Source organism: Rhamphochromis longiceps, linkage group LG8 (assembly GCF_057381845.1).
Source record: "Rhamphochromis longiceps isolate RC_006_pf linkage group LG8, R_longiceps_female_GT1.1, whole genome shotgun sequence".
In the NCBI taxonomy this organism is placed as follows: Eukaryota; Metazoa; Chordata; class Actinopteri; order Cichliformes; family Cichlidae; genus Rhamphochromis; species Rhamphochromis longiceps.
In genome coordinates this window covers 35504508-35521923 of record NC_140564.1, presented here as the reverse complement: position 1 = coordinate 35521923, position 17416 = coordinate 35504508, and the positions used below count along the sequence as shown (strand labels likewise).

Genomic DNA, 17416 nt, shown 5'->3' with positions numbered 1-17416 from the left:
GAGATCGCTTCTATTTTCACCTTCCGTCAGGCTCAGGAGGCGCTGCACCTCCTCCAAAGTGTCCTCAAGAATGAGACCGATGATCCACTCTGCACCCCCTCATCTCTCTTTCCAGTCCCTCCCCCCAGTCCACCCACATTCCCAGGATGCTGCACTCCAGCAGAGATAAAGTTAGCACTGCACAAGTGACAACGTGTTGTAACCGCTACCCGTCATCACCGCCACCACCAGCTCTGGTCCAGATGATGCAACCCTGACTCCCCCGCCCAGCCCTTCCTCACTTTATTAACTGGCTGTGTGTCTTTTTCGATGCTAGGCAACATAAACATGGCTAAATTTAGCCCCGCAGCGTGTCTCAAACCTGCTCTGCAAAGCAGATCCTCGGTGAGTAAATGCAAGAGCAGTGGTGTGGTTTGGCTGACTTTAATAGAACAAATATTTTACACGAACACGTCCACCAACAGAATAAATAGGAGCTAAACAGCTTTAATACAGTGGATACATCTGCATCATAGTGCACTAAACACACAGAGTAGCATGCATGTCAGGAATCGGTCTATTTGTGACCTCAGCACTGCACGTCGCTCAGTTACGTCACCGTGTTGGGTTCAGACTCCACGATAGAGCGATGTCGGCCCCAACGCAGAGACGCGAAGCGCTGACGAACGTCATCAGATGGAAGATCTGATGGTTTATGACACACACAATGATCCCACAGTATGGATGAAGTGGGAAACACTCGGACGAGCCAGGCGGAGCTCTTTCTCTGAGGATCTCGTCTCCTCCACCTCCACAGAAGGAACTCCACCAAGTTTCACCTCCAAGAAGGCGCCACTAATGTAAAACAATTAAGGCGGGGACAGGTGAAGCCTGGAGGCGGATTCTTCCAGGTAGTGCATGCGTTTCATTATTATGAACGTGATATCGCAGGATTGGATGGGAATTGTTAGCACTTAATTTAGCGATAAAGGTCCAACTCGCCGTTACGACCATAACTCAAGAATTCCAATTACAGCAAAATCTGACATAAACGTCTTACAGGATAAATTGGCGAGGAGGTCGTTTTTCTTCACGTTGTTTGTATGGAGAACATCATGGAGTCCGGTTTGAGTTTGGGATAGCGATCTGCTCACGTCATTCATTAATCTCGTTAAGACTCCGCCCTGAGTCGCCTCGTGGGTTTTTAACGGGTTTTCAGATTCAGACGGAAACACAGATAAGTCGTCCTCGGCGGTCTGAGAGCTCTGCCGCGCACGCCACGGCACATGATTACATTTGTGTTGGTCCCTCGGTCCTCGTGTGCAGAGACTTTTATCAGGTTGTGAAACACAGCGAGCAGCGATGATTGTCATGTTTATGTTCGTGACATGTTAATGACCCAATGTGACACAAAACCATCTAATCCGACGCTCCCTGTAGTCTGAACCCAACATCAGAGGGAAACACAGTCTCACCCAGAAACATCAAACCATGATGACATGTCCCGAAGGAATGCTCTGTGTATCCCGGGGAAACGTCAGAGGCCACAAATTAGACCGACGAGAGCTACAAACTCAGAGAAACGTATACGTTAGAGTACCTTTAAATGTCTTTTATAGCTTATTAGCAGCTTTAGTTAGATACTGTGCATCATAAATGAGTTTTAAGAAGTTGTCAACTAAACACTCATATTATCCAAAATCTTATTTTTTTGAAGCCAAACACTTAAAGGTTCATGTCACTAAAACAGCTGCAGGTACTTTCAGAATAAAAGCATCAGCCGTAATCCTAACGTGTCCTGTGTGGAAACTACAAACGTGCTAAGTTATGTCTTTGAGAAAATTGATGTTTTGGCAATAATTAGATCGAATCCATTTACCTGCTCCAACAATAAACCTGAGGGGCTTTGATTTTGTTACCCAGACCTCTGAACACCCACCGGGTCACCTGTCTGGGCTCAGGGCTCCTCTAATGGGCCCCCAGTGCAGGGTGGGTGTTTGGAGGTTCACATGTTTGTACTCCAGAACCTCGACGACAGATAAATCAGAGAAATCGGGCAGAATTGAGGAGCTGGGACCTGAAAATATTCTGAATTTCTGCTTGAAAAATTGGTTTATCAGCATATTTGTAAAATTAATGACGTGTTATTTATCTCTTTGTGTCAGCACTAAAGCAAGCTTTTCCTCATCCAACACCTCCAGCTGATGAAGGCGTCTCCATTAGTAATGTTTTGTCCGAGACGCGTCCTTCGCTCTGCTCGTCGTTCACATCTGCGGCTGTCCTCGCGTCAGCTGCAGGAGGAAACAGCACAGCGAGGTCTCTGCAGTTTGTAAAGCGTCTCAAATCCTGTTAGTTTGTGTTGTTATTCACTTCAGAGGTCTGAGCTCAGACCACGCAGTACCCGTGGCTCGCCATGAGGGCGGTCTGGCTCTCCCGTCGCTTGTCCTTTTTCTTCTTCTGTCGGACCTTCCAGCAGATGGCGCTGGCGCCCAGCAGCCCCAGCCCGACAGACAGCAGCACCAGTCCCAGCACCGTGATGGTGGACCCGTGGGAGTTGAAGGTGTAGGCCACCGCCGTCACCACAATGCCAGCGATGAGGACCACCACGCCGAACGGGATGGTGCAGCGGTAGCAGGACATCTCGGCGCCGCCCGTCGCCGCTGTAAGCTGGACTTCATTGACATGCGGGACGTGCGTTGTCACGACGACTCTACGATCCTTCCTGGGCTTGTCCCGGCTCAGCTTCTCGGCGGAGATGGACGGCGGCACCTTCATGGCGCTCCGGGGGACCCTGCCACCGCCACCTTTGCTGTGGAGGTCATCGGGCATTGTGATCTTGCTGGCGAGGAACAGGTGAGCCATCTTGATGCAGGTGTCAGGGATCAGCCAATCAGAGAACAGCTAGCTGTGAAGTCAGAAATAAGTTTTTGGTTACATCAAAGACATTAAAGCATCGTTTATGTCTGATATTGTTACACTTTGTTTTATTCCACAGCTGGTTTAAAACCATCAGCCAAGAAGATAAACAGCTGCTACACATCAACGCCTCCTTCCCTTCACGGTCACCTGACTTCAGCCTCTGACCATGTGTGCAGCACCAGGTTGGGATCACGCGGGTCGCTGGGTCAGAGCTCGAGTGGAAACGAGGCCAAACTAACGACTTTCACAGATTAAATGTTACAACGCGTCAGCGGCTCGTTGAGGCGCTGGCACACTTTGTGGCGACATCTGTCTCTCCGAGCGGAAGCGAGAGCCTCTGCTGTAAACGAAGCCTTAACGTGAGGCAGAGGGAGGGCAGCCTGAGAGTGGCCTGAAAGTGAAAGATCACAGGAAATGATGCAAGGCGTAACGAGGGCCCGGCCCCGCTGTAACCTCATTATTTTCACTCCTAATCAACGACTTTTTCTGCTGCAGCTCAGCTCGTTTTCATTAAGACGCGTTGGAGTGACTGTGAGAGATGCTCTGAGCAGAGCGGTGTCATTCAGACCTGCCATAGTCCAGAGAAGCAGACATCTCTACGGCTGCCACACCGAACAGCTCACACCAAATCACTGCAGAAATATGTGGAAATACTGGATCAGAGATAAAAGATCTCTAACTGAATCATTTTTGATTGGAAAGGGCGTGAGAGGACATGACAAAAAAATCATCTTAAAAATGTTCTGATATAGAACAACAACACCGAGTGTGTGAAAGAAGGCCGTCCTCACCAGCACTTAGAGGGTAAGTAGCCACGAGAGCTGCTAATGATGATTAACTGATTGATCCTCGTGGGTGAGAGCGTCTCTACAGAAGTAGACGTTTTGGTGGTTTGCTGGTCTGAATGGTTCAGGTGTGTTAACGCAACCTTTCCAGGAGTCACAGCAGATTCGACCCTCTGCAGCGGTCCAATCAGAGTGCAGAGCTCAGACCGCTGCGCACGATCGAATGCCGCAAACCTGAAAGAGCTGAAGCTGTGACCGTCTGCTTCTCTGTTTGTGTGCAGTGACCTCACAGCAGCCAGGTTATTGGTCAGGTAATGTCACATGCAGAGGTCAGTTTGGTTTGTATGGAGCAGCTCACAACAACGGTCGCCTGGAGGTGCTCGTTACTGTAAGGTAAAGACACTGCCTGAGACTACATGAGCCTGAAGCTGTCACCTCCCACCTGTCAAACCTTTACACAGGTGCGTTACAGCCGCCTCTCCTCCCCCGTACAGGTGTGATGAAGGGGAAATGAACGTGTGAGTCTGTGGGGACTGACTCACTGCTGGAGCTGCAACACACAGACCGTCTGTGACTGTGTTTGAAAGCTGCTGCGCTGCAGAAATAACATTATTATTGATACAACAGCACACAGTGTCAAATGAAATCTGCTTCAAGAAAAATAAAATCCCAGAAGAAGCAGCTTTAAAAATGCAGACAGTCGTTCCTGCAGCCTGACTTCCACAGAGAGAGGACGAGGCTTTAACGTTCCTCCCTGAAATCAGGACTTTCCCGACATTCCAGCAGCCTGCGTGACTAAACAGTCCCGGCTGTTGCTGTGATTGTGTGGAGACGGGAAAGCTGGGAGCACTTACTGTGTCAGCGAGCAGCCGTCCATCCCTCAGAGCGCCGGTTTGAGTCTGAGCAGGTCGGGGTCTCCTCGGCGTGGAGCCTCCTCTGGCTCGCTGCTCTGCATCGTCCTCACTGCAGGAATAAACGGGGGGAACGTGGCTATCAATAGAAGAAGAGGTCCCCCACCACCGCCGCCACACCCACCCCTCCATACCACCTCCTACCCGAGGAGGAAGCAGAGGTTTAACTCTTTCCTTCCTTCAGCTGCTCTCCTGTCTGTCAGCTCTGCAGCATTGACACCACAGCTACTCCCACATTTGTCTTTAAAACACAGGCTAACATCTGGAATCTGAAAAGGCTGCTGGTTTTCTTTGCTCTGACTTGTTTGACTCTAAAAAGGCGTCACCTTCTTACACCTGTGACTGAAACACACCTGTGCAGAGCCTGGTCACGTTTGTCCAGCTACAGATGAGCCCCAAACGTGTCATGTGAAACGGCACTGCCAGGATCAAACGAGGGTTAAGACGTAGCTTCCAGGTCTGAAGAGGCAGTTGGAAAGTGTGACTAATAAATACAATACTCACCTAAAGTGAAAAATAATGCACGCATGATGAAAAAACCTGATGGTTACCATTACTTACTGGGACTGCAGACTCCTCCAGAGGACCTCCGCCCCGGAGTTAAAGCTCCTCCACATCGGCAGCGAGCGCGGGAGCCTCCGTGCTGCAGCTGCAAACTCGTGTTAACATCTGGGACCAATCAGCTGAACTTTGTTTACCGTCTGAACAGACTCACGTCCACGCTCGTCCGGACATGACCACAGGGCCTGAAAGGCTCAAACTCAGTCACGTATTCAACTTATTAACTAAAGGAATGCGACTTGCTTGCACGCCATATTTCTTCCGTATGTCACATAATCCTAAATGCTAATGTGGGTGAATCATCATCGTGGCGCAAAGCAAAGATAACGACCTAACATGGGTGCAGCGAGCTGTGGATGTTTCATTCAGTGCTAGTTTCACACTGATTGCATCTTATTTACAAGATGGTATCTTCATATTCAACAACATTTTTAATACAGCAATAATTTATTTTTTCACAGTGCTTAACAAATGGATGAGACTGCCTCCTGCAAGCTTTATGCCACAGCTGCACTAATAATACTTCTACATACTTGATTATTTATTAAAAATGTGAGATTGATGATGATGATTCTGACGTGTGCACCGTTTTACTTCATGTTCAGCTCATTCGCTGCAAGACGAAACCTAAATTATGTTAATAACGTGTTTTAAAGGAAACTGGAATTTTCCTTAAAATAAAGCATAAATTGAAATAAAGTCGAATTCCCACATCATAGCTCTGTGAGGCAGTAAGAAATCATATGTTTGGTTATCCGTGTACAGGTCTGAGAGTTTTTGGCACTGCTTTGCTGTTGTGCGTTTTCAGACACACTGAGGGAGCGACAGACCGCACCTGTGCAGGTTTATTTATTTTCCAAGTTAGTTAGCGGGTTACGTGATTGGCTGTCAGCAGGTGGTTGTGGTTCTGACCTCATGGAAGTCTGCAGGTCAACATCTGGAACAGCAAGCTCATGAGATGCAGGTGCAGCCCACATTAGGAGAAAGGAAAAGTTCAGATGCACTTGAGTCTGCTGCGTTCTGCTGACTGCAGGATAAAGTTTGTCTCCAACCAGGAGAGGAAGAGAGAACAGCTTTTTTAGGATTGCTGCAGCAGGACGGATGTCTGAGTGTGGACACGTGTGGCCTGTTCGGCTTTCATGTGATGCTACAGTTCAGACAAAAAGCAGCTCCTTATTTTTATTTGCAGGAATGTCAGCTTCTCCTCTGAGACGGCAGCGACTTCAGTCTGTGACCTGCTGAGAGCAGCTGGGAACATCTGGCCTTATTTTCAGCCCTTGAAAGACTTTTGCAAAGGCGTTTGCTGATGAGGGGTCACAGCAGGGCCTCAGCCCCCCGATGAGCCCTTTGAATCGGAACAGGGGGGCCTTGAGACCAAGAGAGGAGAACCCTGCCTGATGTGGGTCATTTCACAGCATCTCAGACTCCCACATGTGCAGTTTGGGTTCAGCATTTGTGCTGACTCACGGGTAAAGACGGGAGTGGAGATGAGGCTTTTGCCTGCCTGTGAAACTTCACCATGACAGATTTTTACAGTAAACTGCTTCGTAAATCTGACACAGGCACTTTCCTGCTTCTAGATCAGTTTTATGACCTGTGGACGAGAAGACGACTTAAAGTCTCAGCTTCAGCTCGTGTGGAAGTGATTTAAGTTCTCGTTTCCTGCTCAGATAAAGCAATCGGGGCGAAATGAAGTGTCTAATGAAGCCTCGGAGGTTGATTGATTTTTCTTCCTGACCTTTGGGACACTCGTCCAGGCACGGCGCCCGAGTGCTAAATCACTTCCTTCCCAGATCCGTTTCTGGGTCAGGGATGATGTGAGCTATTTGCTTTGGATCCGAGTCTCCGGAGACGTCCTCCCGTGCTTCCTCTGTACAACAGATGGCTGCAGGCCGTGCATGTAAAGTGGTGAGTTAGCAGCTATTGGAGCTCACAGCTCCGAGTTCGTGCTTTCCTTCCTGTGAATACAGGTGTGCTTTGTAATCCTACATGCTGATGTTGTTTGGCTCACAACAAAGTGGAAAAGTTGACTTTGCATTTTTGGACCTTCACAGCTCCCAGTTGCTAAAAAAAACCCCTTTTGACTAAAAGTGTGCAGTCACAGCAGCGGCCCCGCGAGGCCGGCCAAACTGCTGAAGCCTGGAAACAGGACGAAGAAAAAACTTGTGGAGTCTGAATTTTCCATGAAGGCATTTTGCACATGCAGGTGTGCAGAAGTAAACCAGAAGCTAACGCTAACCACTGAATGGCCTCAAAGCACTGAGGAGCAGGAACTTAATGGCATCCACAGGTTTTCTGATAATTCACTGGAGAAAACTTCAAAAAGTACTTGTTGGACTCAGTTTAAATGCTCACTGTGTGGTGAGCTCCTTCTTACCTGCGTTTGGTCCAGCCTGATGTCCTGCTGTCACCTGACAGTCACATAACCTCTCAGATAACTTTCTCCATCAGCAGGCTTCCAGAAGATGGCCAATCAGAACAAAGTGTGTTTGGAGGAGGGTAAAGAGACAGGAGCTCAAACAGCCTGTTTCAGTCAATAGGAGATGATGATTCTGATATCTGCAGCTCGTGGTCAGACGGCCTCCAGGCTCTTGTTTGGGCAGAGATCTGGAAGCTTTATCTAAATGAACTTTCCCTTCAGCGCTCATCAGGACAGTAAGATCAGGCTTCAAACTTTCCTTTTTGCTAAAGCATATAGTTAGGGCTGGACCAGGTGACCCTGAATCCTCCCTTAGTGATGCTGCAATAGACGTAGGCTGCCGGGGATTCCCATGATGCACTGGGTGTTTCTTCTTCACTCACTGTGTTAACAGACCTCTCTGCATTGGATCATATCTGTTATTAACCTCTGTCTCTCTTCCACAGCATGTCTTTATCCTGTCTTCCTTCTCTCACCCCAACCAATCACAGCAGATGGCCCCGCCCCTCCCTGAGCCTGGTTCTGCCGGAGGTTTCTTCCTGTTAAAAGGGAGTTTTTCCTTCCCACTGTCACCAAAGTGCTGCTCATAGGGGGTCATATGATTGTTGGGTTGAATTTAACTGTCAGACTTTACAGCTGCAGAACTCAGAAAAACATGAAACGCCGTCACTGAAGGTCTTTTTATGTCCTCCATCGACCCCGACCTCCTCCTGCTGCCGGCTCAGTTCAGAAACGTGGATTCATTCAAAAAATGTTTCTGTTTTTTAGACATTTGGATTTTGTGGAGAAAACAGACAGTTTGTTCTGTTCAGACAAGCTTTATTACTGTTTGTTTTCTTATTTTTATTTTCATTCATTTCAAATGTTTTTAAACATTCCCTTTAGTTTCAGTCTCCCGAGTGGGATTTCTAGTTTGAGCTTGTGGTAAATGTCAGAGGCAATATAATATATAAACAAAACTTTTAAAAAGCAGCGACTCTGAATAAGCTCATCAGGCAGTTTGTGATAATAAATTAAAAAATACCCAAACTGAGCACATTTCCTCTATGACTTTATTTTGTTTTCCATGTTAACAGAATTGTTACATAATAACCTGTTTGGACACAGAATGGAAACAAGGACAGAAAAAAACTTTCACACTTTCAAACATGACTTTCAGCTCGTTTCCACCAGAGAAGCAAACACGGAGCATCGATGTCGAAGAAGAAAGAGAGAGAGTGGGGAGTTCAGGAAGTGTGAGTGTCAGGACGATTGTTGTTTGGTATTATTAGGATCAGAGGAAGTCGAGGATGTTATTAGAGAGGGAAAGACATGAGCCAAATGGAGCAAGAGTGACAGGATGCGAACAGCTCGAGCAGATCAAATACAAAGAGGCGAGGAGGTCACGAGCACACGATGAGCAGTCGCTGTTCCAAAAAACCTGAAAAAGAAATTTCAAAATGTGAAACTCAAAAAAAGATGAAACTGACTGAGAGCCTCAGACGGTGAGTGGAGGAAGAGCACGTAGAGGCTCAGAGGAGAGAAAGTGTTCCCATAATTCACTGCTTTCATGCAGACTGGGCGTGTCAGCGGCCGGATGACCTCACCTCCTGATGCAGCCCTGGAGACACGACAGGAAGGGCCTCCATCCCCGCGGTCAGCGGGTCACAGAGAACACACCAAACGACGCGTTTTCATGACTCATCGTGAATCTGACCTCCTGCCACCTCAGGAAAGGTGAGGCTCACAGCCACGCCCACCAAAGTAAAACGTCAGGTAACGAGGCCGATCCCAGTAGACTTCCCAGCATGCACTATGACGGAAACTCGACCAAACCCCCAAACCGTCCAATCTGAGCTCCATGCCGACTGAATGTTGAGTGATGTAATGAAGGGCAGGTTGTAAATAACGAACCTGTTTAAGAGGATATCAGGATGCAGTGACGTGTTATTCACTCTTGTTTTGGCCGTTCTGATGGACGAGCAGCAGGTCACGTCCACCCAGAGGCCTCCTGCTCATTCTCAGGTGATCCTGACCTCACCTGTGAGTGAGTAATGCAAACACACACGAGGTACACGGCGAGAGCTGCACGTCTCTAAACCACTGACTGAGAGCGGCCTGCAGCCGTGCTGACATCTAGTGGTGCAATCAGGAACTACAGTGGAGTGCAGTGGCGCTCATGCGTCAGTTTATTCATGTCTGCCTCTAACATCAGTTTGGCTTTGAAATCAAAGCTCCGCTGCATGTTCGCTCCCACCTGTACTCTCTCAGGATTCTGCAGATGGTTTGAAAGATTGCATCGACCTCAGCCCTGGTTTTAGCTCCTGGAGTGTAACACAGGATATTTCATGGACACACACTCATGATGACGTCCACAAAAGTCAAAGGTCAGTTTTTCAGTCAGTTTTCACCACAGGGCAGCATTTTTAATTGAACTGTGACGTGTGGACAAGCTCACCGCACACATTTATGCACCCAGCCGAAATGAAGGACACTCTGATGCCGGTAATCGGGTTGAGGATGAGGCGGTTATGCAACTCTGGCTCATAACTGTAGAAAGAAGAACACAGACTAAAACCTCACAGTTTCCACGACGTAGAAACTAAAACCTTCCACAATCATTTCAGGACACACTCCACAGTTTAGCGATCTCCTACGTAGCATGCAACGAAACACAGGCTGCTGCAGACACACTGGGAGAGAAATATTGGAGAAAAACGACTCCAGGGCTCAGTGGGAGCTGGCCAGTTTAGAAGCGTTTACTATCCAGTCTGACTGAACTGTGCCCGGGATGATTCTGGGAACTTTCCCACTACGGTGTCTGCAAAAAATGGCATTAATTCTAATTTACTGACCATGCTGTCAGTGTTGGGAAGGTTACTTTTAAAATGTATTCCACTACAGATTACAGATTACATGCCCCAAAATGTATTTTGTAACGTATTCCATTGCGTTACTGAATGTGAGTAACGTATTCTGAATACTTTGGATTACTTAATATATTATCAAGCTTTTTACAACTACATGAATGTGATTTATTACTATTACTGAAGGTTACTCTCCACACCAACACCAGCTAGATGTTTAAATCTTAATATAATGAGTAACAGTAGGTGGACATTAGGTAAGGCTGCACTTTTTGCAGCGATCTCGTATAGAAAACTATTCCTCGCGTATATAAAAACAGGTCCGCGGCTCCGAACCGTAGTAAAGGGACCTCTGGCTGATACGTCAGGTTCGTGTCGGGCTCGTAGCTGAAAACTAGCTTTACTTTGTTGTCTGGGTCGACTTTGCTAGCGAGAGACAGAGAGAGGCGTTGAAAGGCTGCTGCAACGGGACTTATTGTTTCAGAGTAAAACATGAACACAGCGTACAGTCGAGTCTTAACAGCTTACTCACAGCTGGGCCACACTGCCCATGAGGCTGCATGCTTTATGCCTGTAACACTCTGCCTATTGCCTTCATATTGACCTCCTAGGACCTGGCGTCCACATGTGTGGACATCACATTTTTCTCTACAAGGGCCTGATATCCACTTACGAGGACATTATGCTGCCGCTGTTCTATCAAAATTTGAAACAAATGTCCTCATATGTGGATCTCATTTTTCTCAAAAACAAAAATTAGGAAAAAGAAAATCTGATAATTCTTTTTTTTTACATTCTTTAGGTCCCAATCAACCCAAATAGCAAAGAAAACTGCATGCCATGAAAGAGTTCAGGTCTCAGGAGGTTAAATCATTTTTGGAACAATAATTTTAAAAAATATTTCTTCACGTCATTATGCGGCTGCAAGTAGGGGTGACGTGGGGCGTGAGATTGAGACTCGGGCATTAGAGCCTCTTAATGCGCGTTTTGTTTGGGTTTCCACCGGCGTGGAATTACCACCAAAGAAAAAGACCGAGTGTAATCCATTTATTTCAACAAAGTACGACAACTGAGGAAGTTCAGGGTCTCTCCAAAGATCCTCAGGATTTTCTATACAGGCGCTGTGGAGAGCATCCTCACACAGAACATGACATCGTGGTTCGGGAACAGCTGTGTGAAGGACCAAAAAGCTCTCCAGAGAGTGATCCGTACAGCAGAACACTGCTGCAGGATTGCTCTCCCCCCGCTTCAGGACACCTACACCAGGAGATGCCGGACTAGAGCAGCGCAGATACTGAAGGACCCGTCCCATCCTGGCAACAAACTGTTCCAACTTCTGCAATCTGGTAGAAGGTTCCGCATCTTCCGGGCAAGGACAGAGAGACTCAAGAGGAGCTTCTATCCCCAAGCCATCCGTGCCCTAAACACACACACCCGCCCTCTCACATCATCTATAACTGACTGAGACAGGACTCTTCCAGACACTAAACCAAGGCACAATGTACATTTCAATTCCTTTAATTTTAAATATCTTTATATTGTCTATCCTGTAAAATAGTCAGATGTCTATTCATATTAATGTACAGAATTCACCTGCTTGCTGCTACTACTGCACATTCACCCAGTGTATATACTATATATATATATATATATATATATATATGTATATAATGTTCTTGCTCTACACCCCCCCCCCCCCCCCCCCATTTTTGCACATGTCGAGGAGCGTGTCAGGCTACATTTCACTGTGTGTTATACTTGTATAACTATGCATGTGACAAATAAAGAACCTTGAACCTTGAACCAAAGTAACTGAATACCACCTTTTTAAACAGTAACTGCCCATATGGAAAAGAAATAGTAAAAACTTATATGTGATTACTCATGAAAGTGGCCACTTTCTGATTACTTTCATACATTGTTTTAGTAAGTATCCAAAACATACAAGTTTCATTATATAATTTTTCAAGGGATCTTATATCTGTTTTCACTCTTATATGCTTTTCATACAGGTTTCACACAAGACAGACACAAATTTTATAAGATTTATATATGTCTTTTCCATTTGGGTGTAACAGAATACAGTTACTCATATTTTGTATTTTGAATACGTAACGCTGGTACATGTGCTCCGTTACTCCCCAGCACTGCATGCTGTCTACATCTTTTCTTCACAAGTGCTTCAAAGTATCCGTGACTGCACATTTCACATCATGTGTTGAACCACTTTAAAGTTCTTTAAAGCATCGTCACGGGGACCGAAGAAAATGGGATTCATATTCAACAAAATTTGAAAGCAAGTGCCATCAGTCAGCATCTGTCTCAGATCATCTAGCACATAGGTGTCAAACTCTGGCCCGCGGGCCAAATTTGGCCCGCAGCCTAATTACATTTGGCCCGCGAAGCCATACCAAATGACTATCAGAGCTGGCCTACTGGTATTATACAGCTAATATATATATTGTTTAGTATTAAGCTTTGCTTGTTCCATATTCAGTTTTTCAGCAAAACGTGTTCGAGTCCATAAGAAAAGATTCATTCTCATATCTGGAGGAAGATTTTTTTTTAAATAAATATTAATGTTAGCCCGCGACTTTGTTCCAGATTTGAATTTTGGCCCACTGTGTATTTGAGTTTGACACCCCTGATCTAGCACAGAGTAGCGTTGACTGACACGTGATGTGCTCAAAGTTGGGCTTCAAACCTGCATCCCTGTTTGGGTCTAGCCTCTACTCAGAGTCCTTATCTCCTGACCTGCACTGCCCTTTGTGGACCTTCTGCAGTTCTGCTAAATCCACTGGAAAGGTCTGGCAGTAGGCTACAATGTTCTGGATCTTAAAGTTGAGGAAGTGCACGGGAAAGCCAAACTTCTGCAGTTTGCGGACAAACTTCCTGGCCGCCAGGCGCGACTCCTCCACACTTATTAAAAGAAAGAGGAAGCAAGGAGATGGTTGGAAACCCACCGTGCTGCACCATAGTCTGAGGAGATGTGAATCCAGACAAACCTCTTGGTTCCCAGGCAGATGATTTTCCCAGTTCGGAAGATGGTCGCTGTTGCTTTTGGCTCCCGGATCCTAGCGATGATCCCTGTGAAATACTGAAAAACAGCAAGAATGAAAACCAGTGCCGGGCTTATTATGTCTTCACGTAGATCACGCGTTCAGGTCTCTGCACCTGTGGTTTGTACTGCACGTTCCACATCCTGCGAGCAATGAACTTCAGGTCCAAACAGCAGCCCAGGTCCACTGTGGAGATGACGTTACTGCACGCAAACACATAAAAACACAAGAGTCACAGCTGCGTGTTCAAGCCGCAGAGCCGTCATTGGACAGAAGCAGACTGTGATCTCTGCGGTGATACCATATCACTGGGGCGAGATTCGACGACTTCTCCTTCAGTGTCTCAGGGTCCTCTGGGGTCCCGGGTTTAACAGGAAGGGCCTTCAGTTCAGACGAGGAGGACGCACACGTGGGCTTAGCTTCTGCTGAGGAATTCTGGGAGCTGCTGTCTCGTGACTGCGTGCCGGCGATCCCGCTCTCTGCAGTCCGATCCTCCTTCTTACAGATCCTGTCTGAGGCACGAACAAGAGCAGCAGAGCTGAAAGTACCACAAACTGCAGTTCCTCTGACGTCCACTCGAGGCTCCAAAACCAACTGTCACTAAGTGCTAATTAGCAGTTATGGATTAACAGTATATGGATGCAGCTCGGTCACTGCTCAGCGCTCCACCCAGTCATGATCGCACCGTGTGCAGAGTGTTGTCGGCTCTGTTGTCGTACCTGCATCGTCACAGGTGACCGTGTTCAGTGTCAGGAGCTCATCAGGCAATAACTTGAAAAACAGCTCCTCCTCGCCGACCTCCTCGCTGACATCCTCTGTCCTCCTGGGGTTCTGCAGCAAGAAGAGAATCTGCCTATGTGCTAACGTGGTGCTACATGTTTCTGCTCTGTGTGGTGTCCAGAAATGAACAAGCTCAGTGTCGATAACTCCAGGTCCAACCTTCACATCCTGAAATCAGTCCAACTCAAAAATGGTCTGAATTCCTCTCCAGCGAAACGACTGGTCACTGTTCACCGTGGTGTCAGGTTAAAGTTTAACACCCAGCTGTTAGTAGTTAGCAGGTTAGCTGGCTAGTTTCAGTATATAGTCTGTGACGACTGCAGCACATCATCATCTAAAGATACACTTTGGCGTGACCTTAACAGGCTTGTGTCTGGATTCAATCACTTCTGTGAAGACGAGTGGACCAGAGTTGAAATTTTCTCCACGTTTGATTTTCAGGTCTGAAATGCGGCAGTTTACCGGTTTGATTTTTAAACCAGCAGCTGAAAAAATGAAAACTCACGTTAGCGATGAACTCATTGAAGTATCGCTCCAACGCAGACTCGTCCATGATGCAGGAGGAAGCCTCAGCGATCAAACCCAGTAATAACAGCGAGCCAATAATAAACGTACTGTCAGAGGTTTAGTGTGAAGTTGATTGTTTACATCCAAAAAGATTCAGACAGGAGTCTGTTGCTAGGAGACGAAGATGCTCAAACATGACAGTGAATGATTTTATGTGTTCTTCCAAAAAAATAATTTAAATGAGAATCAAGAGAAAGTGATAAAAACAAATGCTTCACTGCTTTGAGCCACGCCCCCTGCAGGTGGACAGGGTTGCGTTCAGGGTGGAACCCACTGAAAGCATCCCATCGGAAATGCAAAACCTGCTTATTTCAGCTCTCTGCTAGAGTGGCTTTGCACCAACCCCAGTTCTTAATAATCCCCTTCTCTTATTCTGGGCCTCGGTGTCATCACCACCACTGTTCACCCACTGCCTAAAGAGGGACGCTGTTAGCTCCTCCCCCTGAGCCAATACACTCAAAGCAGGTTTGTTCCTGGGTTTTCTTTTACAAAAGCTGCTGCATGCTTCAGGTGGGGTTTCCCATCAGCGAGGCCAGATATGGACATCCCCTCTCTATGACATCATACAGACCCACGAGGGGAACAAACTGTGATAAACTGAGTGTTGAGCAGCCTGAGCGTTGGGCTCAGCGTGAGCAAACGCTCAGCATTACAAACTCAGGCATGTGACAGGGAGAGGGGGAGCGAGTACTCGAGTATCTCGACCTGTAGAGGCTGTTTGTTTAAATTGGGGATGATTACAGCAAACATTCAGCCTCCTTCCTGCCCGCTCTTATCTCCTCACACCCTCCCACCCACTCCACCTTTCCTTCATTCCTTCTTTGTCAGTTATTTCTTCACTTTTTGTTCCTCCCACAGATTCAGTGTGTGTGCCGTTTCCTTTATTGTTTCCTTCTCCTTCATTACCTTTTATCATCATTCAGGTTTTATTTATTTTCTCCCTTTTTTGTACCTCCATCCACCCTTACAGTTTTCCTCTTGTCCCTCTTTCCTTTCTTTCGTGGGGTTTAATGCCTTCATACTCCACGTTCTTATTCCTTTTCTACTTATCATTCATTTTCTTCCATTTCCTCGTGACCTTCCTTATTTCCTTCTTTAACTTAGTTTGGATTTCCCCCACATGTCCTTTCTCATCTCTTTCCTCCTTTAATCCCTTTTTTCTCCTTTCTTCAATCCTTCCTCTTTCCCTTTTTACTTGCATCCCATCATTTGTGGCTTAACTGCTTCCTTTTCTTTCCTTCCTTCTTTTTGACTCATTTCTGTCCTTGCCCATACATTTTGTCTCACATCTTTGTTTCCTTCACTTCATAGCCCCCCCTCCTCACGTCTGTCTGTTATTCCATTTCATTCTTTCTTTTAAATTTGTCCTTCCTTCCTTTCCTTTCAATTCGTTTCTGCCTTCCTTGAACTCATCCTACTTCCTCTCCTTGTTTCTTTACAAATCTTTCCTTCCCTGCTTGTTCCTTTCAGTTAATGTTGTCTTTTTCTTTGATCTGGTACTTTTCCCTGCATTCCTCTTTTTTTTAATTTTGTTTTGTCCTTCCATCCATCCTTGTTTCTTCTCCCTCATTCCTTTATTCCTCCCTTCTTTGCTCTTTGTGATTTCTTCCCTTTGATAACTTCTTCCATGTTTTGTTTTGCTTTCCCCTTCATCTTCTTCCTTTAATTTACTCCCTGCTGTGGTCTCAGTTCCTCTTTCCTCCGTCCTTAACTTCATCCTTCGGTCCTCCTTTATCCCCTCCTCCTCCTGTCTGTCCCTCCTCCAGCTGAAGTAAACAGATGAACCGGGAGATACTGAATCTCTCCCTGGGCCCCTCTTCCTCACTCCTCCCAGTTAATTGGGCTCTGGCTGTCTGAGTGGCAGTCGCAGCAGTATTGAGGCCCGGCCGTGCTCCAGATGTGCGCAGAGTTGACCGCAGTGAAATGTGAGCCGCTCCGGCCTGGCTGCCTGTATTTTGGGATGTTTTACACGGGGCAGGACAAAGACACGTTTCCAGGCGGGATCCCGGCCTGAGCAGATGTTCCTGTGCTGGGAGCCGAAGAGGAAGAAGGAGAGGAAGAAGAAGAGGAGGACCCGCGCGCAGCAGAGCGAGGACAGAGACGGTAGAGTTTGCGCGAACATCGGCCTGTTTGGGCAGCGTTTGCTGACAGGAAGTCGGCGTTAATCACTCCCGCCGGTGCTTCCTGCTCGCGCCGCTGATCAGCCACGTGTGGTCGCGCAGCTGCGCCGTGTTTGACGCACGCGAGCGCACGTTCACAGACAGTTACCGGGAAACTTCGGATAACTCCTCAAATTCAAGTAATTACTAAAAAAGGCAGCGAGGGGTCGCAGTAATGGTTGAGCCCTCAGGTTTCCCTGGCAACGTTAACAGCAACCAAGATTAGCAAAGCAGGACTACAAGCTGACAAGTTGTAGTCCTGTAAGCGTAGGCTGAGACCACCGAGAGTAAACGTGACTAAAAGTCTTCAGATTAGATGAAAATTCACCGGAAACGTTTCTTCTTTCTAAACAGACTTTAAATTAGCCTGTTTAGAAATTAGACTTTAAATTAGCCTGTTTAGAAATTAGACTTTAAATTAGCCTGTTTAG

General features: G+C 46.8%; 3 protein-coding genes across 7 annotated transcripts in view; 1 reads left to right on the top strand and 2 right to left on the bottom strand.

Moving 5' to 3' along the window:
• Window positions 1-417: 417 nt before the first annotated feature.
• Window positions 418-5217, bottom strand: LOC146664415 (transmembrane protein 100-like). Of its 3 annotated transcripts, XM_085417308.1 has the most exons (4): window positions 5156-5184; window positions 4948-5053; window positions 4538-4646; window positions 418-2884 (listed from the first exon to the last, which is right to left on the bottom strand). In XM_085417308.1, the coding sequence occupies exon 4, from the start codon at window positions 2839-2841 to the stop codon at window positions 2365-2367; it is 477 nt and encodes a 158-aa protein (XP_085273434.1). In that variant the 5' UTR covers window positions 2842-2884; window positions 4538-4646; window positions 4948-5053; window positions 5156-5184; the 3' UTR covers window positions 418-2364. The 3 variants fall into 3 exon arrangements, with proteins under 3 accessions (XP_085273434.1, XP_085273433.1, XP_085273435.1); XM_085417307.1 differs by lacking the exon at window positions 4948-5053 and having other exon boundaries at window positions 5156-5217; XM_085417309.1 differs by lacking the exons at window positions 4948-5053; window positions 5156-5184 and adding an exon at window positions 5099-5136.
• Window positions 5218-8666: 3449 nt separating this feature from the next.
• LOC146664414 (uncharacterized) lies at window positions 8667-14812 on the bottom strand. Its single transcript, XM_085415179.1, has 8 exons — window positions 14765-14812; window positions 14199-14427; window positions 13781-13991; window positions 13595-13682; window positions 13426-13517; window positions 13175-13339; window positions 10012-10103; window positions 8667-9877 (listed from the first exon to the last, which is right to left on the bottom strand). The coding sequence occupies exons 1-8, from the start codon at window positions 14810-14812 to the stop codon at window positions 9765-9767; spliced, it is 1038 nt and encodes a 345-aa protein (XP_085271305.1). The 3' UTR covers window positions 8667-9764.
• The window catches only part of ankfn1a (ankyrin repeat and fibronectin type III domain containing 1a), a 110653-nt gene continuing 107600 nt past the window's right edge, over window positions 14364-17416 (top strand). For all 3 annotated transcript variants that reach the window (XM_085417304.1, XM_085417303.1, XM_085417302.1), the window contains exon 1: window positions 14364-16929. The gene's annotated coding sequence lies outside the window, so the exon portion shown is untranslated. The remainder of the gene's footprint in view (window positions 16930-17416) is intronic.

Bases quoted from the DNA above. Each gene is read 5' to 3' on its own strand.
- LOC146664414 (XM_085415179.1), bottom strand. From the start codon at position 14,812: ATGGACGAGTCTGCGTTGGAGCGATACTTCAATGAGTTCATCGCTAAC. The intron at 13,992-14,198 runs GTACGACAACAG...TTCGTGCCTCAG, and splicing joins GGTCACCTGTGACGATGCAG to ACAGGATCTGTAAGAAGGAG. The intron at 13,340-13,425 runs GTTTGTCTGGAT...TCTTTTAATAAG, and splicing joins ATCTGCCTGGGAACCAAGAG to TGTGGAGGAGTCGCGCCTGG.
- LOC146664415 (XM_085417307.1), bottom strand. From the start codon at position 2,841: ATGGCTCACCTGTTCCTCGCCAGCAAGATCACAATGCCCGATGACCTC.